General features: G+C 62.8%; 1 protein-coding gene across 1 annotated transcript; it reads left to right on the top strand.

The window, feature by feature from the left end:
• Positions 1–263: 263 nt before the first annotated feature.
• NEUROG1 (neurogenin 1) lies at positions 264–1,273 on the top strand (the record flags this gene model as incomplete). The annotated part of the gene is made up of 2 exons (XM_079143606.1): positions 264–448; positions 532–1,273. The coding sequence occupies exon 2, from the start codon at positions 539–541 to the stop codon at positions 1,271–1,273; it is 735 nt and encodes a 244-aa protein (XP_078999732.1). The 5' UTR covers positions 264–448; positions 532–538.
• Positions 1,274–1,795: the final 522 nt, after the last annotated feature.

The following is a 1,795-nucleotide window of genomic DNA, read 5'->3' as shown; positions in this document are numbered from 1 at the left end:
TTTCACTGCCTGGAGACGCCCGGGCCTGTTTAGCTGGAGCTGGCTCTTGGGCCAGGCAAGGCCACCGATTGGCCGGCGGTAATTACGGGCACGCTCCGGGAGGGGGGAGGGGCGGCCTCCCGCGAGCATAAATTATGCAAATACCCCGGCGCCGCACGGGGCTGACCTGCCGCCTCGCTCCATTCACCGGGTCTGCCTCGGGGGCGGAGGTGGCAAGGGAGGGGGGCGCCCATTGTTGCGCCGGGTACTTAAGGGGTCCTGAGGCCAGTCGTGTGCCACATTCGGTGCTCACACGAGCTGATCTGATCGCCGGCGACATCACTCGGGAGACCAGCCCGGCGCGTGGCTCCTGCAGGCGAGGCAAGAAGGCAAAGCCAAGTTCCCCTTGCGCCCTTCCTGGCCCTCGCGCCCAGAGCGGGCACAAAGTAACCCCGGGGCCGTTCGAAACGTAAGTGCCCCCCAGCGGCCCTGCCCTCAGCCTGGGCTCCTGTTCTCTAAACATCCTCCTGTCCATCCGTCGCTCCTACACAGCGCAAAGATGCCAGCCCCTCTGGAGACCTGCCTCTCCGACCTCGACTGCGCCAGCAACAACAACAGCAGCGACCTGTCCGGCTTCCTCACCGACGAGGAGGATTGTGCCAGCCTCCAATTGCCTGTCTCCGCCTCCGGGCCGCCCGCGCCGGCCCGCAGGGGCGCGCCTGGAATCTCTGGGGCGTCAGATGTTCCAGGGGCGCAGGACGAGGAGCAGGAGCGGCGGCGGCGTAGAGGCCGTGGGCGAGTGCGCTCTGAAGCGCTGCTGCATTCACTGCGCAGGAGCCGGCGCGTCAAGGCCAATGATCGCGAGCGCAACCGCATGCACAACTTGAACGCGGCACTGGATGCGTTGCGTAGCGTGCTGCCCTCCTTCCCCGATGACACCAAGCTCACGAAGATCGAGACGCTGCGCTTCGCCTACAACTACATCTGGGCTCTGGCGGAGACACTGCGCCTGGCCGATCAAGGACTGCCCGGGGGCGGTGCCCGGGAGCGCCTCCTGCCTCCTCAGTGCGCCCCCTGCCTGCCCGGACCCCCGAGCCCTGCCAGCGATGCCGAGTCCTGGGGCTCGGGTGCCGCGGCCTCCCCATGCGCCGCTGCCACCTCACCACTTTCCGACCCCAGTAGCCCCGCTGCCTCTGAAGACTTCGCATATGGCCCTGGAGATCCCCTTTTCTCCTTCCCTGGCCTGCCCAAAGACTTGCTCCACACGACGCCGTGTTTCATTCCTTACCACTAGGCCCTTTTTAGGCCCCGTTACCTTCTCCTCCCCACACTAATGGGCAATACACGAGGACCCAGCTGCGGTGTACGGAACCCCACTCCAGGCGGAGGGAGGAAGCGGGAGCTTTAAAAGGGTAGGGAATACCTGAGCCGCTTGTTAGGTCGCTGCACCCTTGCCGTGGCCGCCCCTTAGTCTGTTTCTCCAGCTCTCAGCCCTGGTCCCCTCTTGCCCGCCCCCAGACGGCCTTTCCTTTTGCACTTTCTGAACTTCACAAAACCTCCTTTGTGGCTGGCTCAGAACTGACCCCAGCCACCACTTCAGTGTGATTTGGAAAAGAGACAGATGAGCCCCTGAAGACGAGGTGAAAAGTCAATTTTACAATTTGTAGAACTCTAATGAAGAAAAACGAGCATGAAAATTCGGTTTGAGCCGGCTGACAATACAATGAAAAGGCTTAAAAAGGAGACACAAGGAGTGGGCTTCATGCATTATGGATCCCGACCCCCACCACTGCCGGCTTGCTCTCGGAAGAACCCC

Source organism: Sciurus vulgaris (genome assembly GCF_902686455.1).
Source record: "Sciurus vulgaris genome assembly, chromosome: 6".
In the NCBI taxonomy this organism is placed as follows: domain Eukaryota; kingdom Metazoa; phylum Chordata; class Mammalia; order Rodentia; family Sciuridae; genus Sciurus; species Sciurus vulgaris.
The sequence above is the reverse complement of the archived record's forward strand: the minus strand, read 5'-3'. Positions and strand labels throughout refer to the sequence as shown.